Source organism: Triticum urartu, chromosome 4 (assembly GCF_003073215.2).
Source record: "Triticum urartu cultivar G1812 chromosome 4, Tu2.1, whole genome shotgun sequence".
Taxonomy (NCBI): Eukaryota; Viridiplantae; Streptophyta; class Magnoliopsida; order Poales; family Poaceae; genus Triticum; species Triticum urartu.
Genome location: NC_053025.1, coordinates 58,365,401 through 58,369,330, shown reverse-complemented (window position 1 = coordinate 58,369,330; position 3,930 = coordinate 58,365,401). Strand labels below are relative to the sequence as shown.

The 3,930-nt window shown below is 46.0% G+C and overlaps 1 protein-coding gene across 1 annotated transcript; it reads left to right on the top strand.

Moving 5' to 3' along the window:
* Positions 1 to 228: 228 nt before the first annotated feature.
* LOC125550644 (probable E3 ubiquitin-protein ligase RHY1A) lies at positions 229 to 2,854 on the top strand. Its single transcript, XM_048713684.1, has 3 exons — positions 229 to 588; positions 2,003 to 2,199; positions 2,306 to 2,854. Exons 1-3 carry the CDS (start codon positions 445 to 447, stop codon positions 2,757 to 2,759), a joined length of 795 nt encoding a protein of 264 aa, XP_048569641.1. The 5' UTR covers positions 229 to 444; the 3' UTR covers positions 2,760 to 2,854.
* Positions 2,855 to 3,930: the final 1,076 nt, after the last annotated feature.

Genomic DNA, 3,930 nt, shown 5'->3' with positions numbered 1-3,930 from the left:
CATGGTGTGATTGCTCTGGGATTCTTCTCATGCCTCAGTCATATTCTTTCTCTTTTTTGACATTGATTCTTCAAAACAGATTCTCTAAAATCTGGTGAAAAAAATGGCCCATAAACTCAGATTTAGGCGAGCCACTTGAACGAAAGGGCAACACTTATAAAAACGCTTATAGAAAACACTACTATGAAAAAACGCCCGGCAAGAGCGCGCGAATGAATCAACGCCGTGCGCTGCAGGACAAGAGCCGCCGCGTTGGCCATCTCATCCGAAGCTCAGAAGCATACAGCCCCAACTTGGGCGGTAGTCGGTAGACGACGCGGAAGGAGCGGAGGCGAGCAGGCGACGGTGGCGACACAGCGGCACACACGTCGGCTGGCGGCCGCAGAACAAAAAAAGGAGCACGCTAAGATGCGGTAGTAGTAAGCGAGGCTCTCTTGTGTCTGCATGCCGATAACCGCTAAGCTCTTCTACTACCAGCGCCGCCGCCCGCCGCCGCCACCGATTCCGGAGACCGCCGAGCCCCGCTGCATCGACTCCTCCGCCGCCCGCCGCCGGGTTCACCCCATTCGCTCCGCGCACCACAGGCCGGTGAGATGACCATTTCAAAGTCGCCTCTGCGTCTCCTGTCTGCCTCTGTTTCTTCCCCTTGCGATGCGTGTGCCCGACCCTCTGTCTCGACTCGGTAGTGAGTAGGGAGGTTTTGCGGCGAGTTCCTGCGGAGCGGATACTCCGTTTTGGTATGTGTAATCCAGCTTATGATAAGCGTGCCTTGTGTTCGATGAAATGACACACCGGGTTGTTACGGGGTAGCGAGCAGGAGGACTATAGTTAGTTCTGTGTCGTCCAAAGGGACCCAAAATCACTGGGAACCCAAATAGTACTATAATTGATTGAGGATGGTTTAATAGGCAATGGCTCCTCGTGGGTGGACGTTATATGATATTGTGAAGCAAGAATTAGATTCCTGTCTTAAAAAAATGCAAATCGAGATTCCAAACGGCACATTCTCCTTGAATATTTTGGTTACTGCATAATTTTCAGACAGAATGATGATCCCTCATCATGATTGGGGTAAACAGTTTGATTCTCTAGAACAACCATTTTGGCAAGGGAACATAAGGTATATGCTCGCAAAAGAAATAGGAGAGGCATAAATCATGTGCAGTGTTAAACAATACTCTGAATTGACGAATCAAATTGCATGATTGTATTCAGGGTGACCCTAAAAAGGTGTCATTTTACATTTTATAGTTGCCAAAAAAATTGTTTCTTTGATATGGTTAATTTGTCCGGTCAGTCTGTTGGTTAATCCAAAGCTAGTCATGCACTCATGTGTTTCATGGTGTTAAATTACTGGTGCGAAATGTGCCAAGGTGTCATAAAACAAGAGGGTGCTCTTCATGTGTGTGGTGCTGCTTACTAGTACTTACTGCTATGTGCCTTTCATGTGCAAGTTGTTGCTCGTGCTCCAATATTTAATGATCAGTACATTTAGCATAAATTTGATGTAACTAGCATTTAGCATGATCATCTTAAGATATATTGGCCTTGTGGTGTCAATTTGGATTGCCTATCTTTTGTCAATACAAGATAGTAAAAGGGCAAAGTATTATTGGCTTTTCCGGAGTTTATGTGAGTCTGCTGAGCTATGAGCATGTAAAAATTAGAATGAAGTGCACTGCAACTAATTGCAAAGATGTGTAGTTTACTTCTGTGAGAAAAGTTCAGTTATCCTGTAAATGTTCCACAAAAGTTTTATGTTTGACCAGTAAACCCATCGGGGTGCTATGGAATGCAATCATTTGTTCGCACTAAATGCTTCCGTTGAAGATCTTCTAGACATGCTTGGTCTTTTTATGATTAGTCAAAGTGTTTACGTTCTACACTTTCCAGATTAATTTTGTTTCCAGTACAAACTTTTGTGAAATATTGGTCATTAGTAAGTAGAAACTTCAGTGACTCTGGATTGTGAATTTCTTATCTGTCAATTTATATAACACAGGGCTATGATGTTTTTGGAGGAAGCCCGAGAGAGCGAGGGGCGTCTAGCGGAAGCATAACCGAACCAACAAGGAACGTGCTCTTCAGCACAAGACAAAGCAGCAACACATCAAATGACCGACTTCCTGATGCGGTTCAACAGGCCAAGGAGAGGCTTCATCAAAGGCTCCGAAGTGTCGACCTGTTTCCAGGGAGAAGGTACGCATCGGCATTTAGCGCACAGCGTTGGCTCGTCTTAAGCACCGATCTATGCACTTCGATATTTCCTGTTCTGCATTGATCCTCAGTTTCCCGGTTGTTTCAGGCTAACAGCACCAGCTGTAGGAACCATTTGGGCTGGACCTGATCTTCCTTCTGAATGTGATACCTGCTCATCAGAGGACGGCGGATTGGTTAACCGGACTATTCGCTTCAACTCCAACGCCTCCCTGTCAGGCCACAAAGATAAACAGGTCACAGCAGAGACGTTTAGCAACGCGGCGGTGGTAGCGCCACATGATCTGAGGCCTGTCTCCAAACTAGGACAAGAAGCTCTCCAAGGAACAATCGACAGTGACGACGACGTGGAGTCCTCAGTGGACTGTTCGATATGCCTTGAAGGATGCCATGGTGCATCAGGCGGGCTGATCCAGCTGCGCTGCAAGCACATCTTCCATTCGGCCTGCCTGGAGCAGTGGCTGCAGTCCCGCGCCGATTGTCCGTACTGCAGGGCCGGCGTCGTCCTATCCTACCACGGAAGGAGTGGCCTGGAGTATTAGCAGGGCGTTGCGGCTTTTGTAAAAGAAGGAACACTCGAGTTGCTACTTGCTGTGTGCTTTTTGACATGTTTGCTTCAGGATCAAGTTTTGCTGCAGAAGGCTTGAAACAGAGGTGCATGTCTGTAACTCGATTCTGCAGCCCTCTGTGCACATAGTTTTGCTCTTTTTAGACTGTTGCAGACCTGGGCACGAGCTCACGGCGGATCCTTTTTCTTTTTGTGTTTTTCTTTTTCGTTTTATTTTATTTTATTTTCTGTTTTTTTTATTTTTTATTTTTTATTTTTTTCCTCTTTCTTTCTTTTCTTATTTTTAATTTCTTTTTACCTTTTCGTTTTTCCCATTTCTTTTTCTTTTCCATTTTGAATTCAATTTTTTGTTTATCAGATTTAAAAATTGTTCATCAAAATTCAAAATTTGATCAACAACAACAAAGCCTTTAGTCCCAAACAAGTTGGGGTAGGCTAGAGGTGAAACCCATAAGATCTCGCAACCAACTCATGACTCTGGCACATGGATAGCAAGCTTCCACGCACCCCTGTCCATAGCTAGCTCTTTGATAATACTTCAATCCTTCGGGTCTCTCTTAACGGACTCCTCCCATGTCAAATTCGATCTACCCCGCCCTCTTCTGACATTCTCCGCACGCTTTAGCCGTCCGCTATACACTGGAGCTTCTGGAGGCCTGCGCTGAATATGCCCAAACCATCTCAGACGATGTTGGACAAACTTCTCCTCAATTGGTGCTACCCCAACTCTATCTCGTATATCATCATTCCGGACTCGATCTTTCCTCGTGTGGCCACACATCCATCTCAATATACGCATCTCCGCCACACCTAACTGTTGAACATGTCGCCTTTTAGTCGGCCAACACTCCGCGCCATACAACATTGCGGGTCGAACCGCCGTCCTGTAGAACTTGCCTTTTAGCTTTTGTGGCACTCTCTTGTCACAGAGAATGCCAGAAGCTTGGCGCCACTTCATCCATCCGGCTTTGATTCGATGGTTCACATCTTCATCAATACCCCCATCCTCCTGCAACATTGACCTCAAATACCGAAAGGTGTCTTTCCGAGGTACCACCTGGTCATCAAGGCTAACCTCCTCCTCACACCTAGTAGTACTGAAACCGCACATCATGTACTCGGTTTTAGTTCTACTAAGCCTAAAC

What these genes read in the sequence shown, in the direction of transcription:
- LOC125550644 (XM_048713684.1), top strand. Translation starts at nt 445, where the DNA reads ATGCCGATAACCGCTAAGCTCTTCTACTACCAGCGCCGCCGCCCGCCG. An exon ending in GCTCCGCGCACCACAGGCCG is followed by an intron (nt 589 to 2,002) that starts GTGAGATGACCA and finishes TATATAACACAG; the next exon opens with GGCTATGATGTTTTTGGAGG. An exon ending in GACCTGTTTCCAGGGAGAAG is followed by an intron (nt 2,200 to 2,305) that starts GTACGCATCGGC and finishes CGGTTGTTTCAG; the next exon opens with GCTAACAGCACCAGCTGTAG.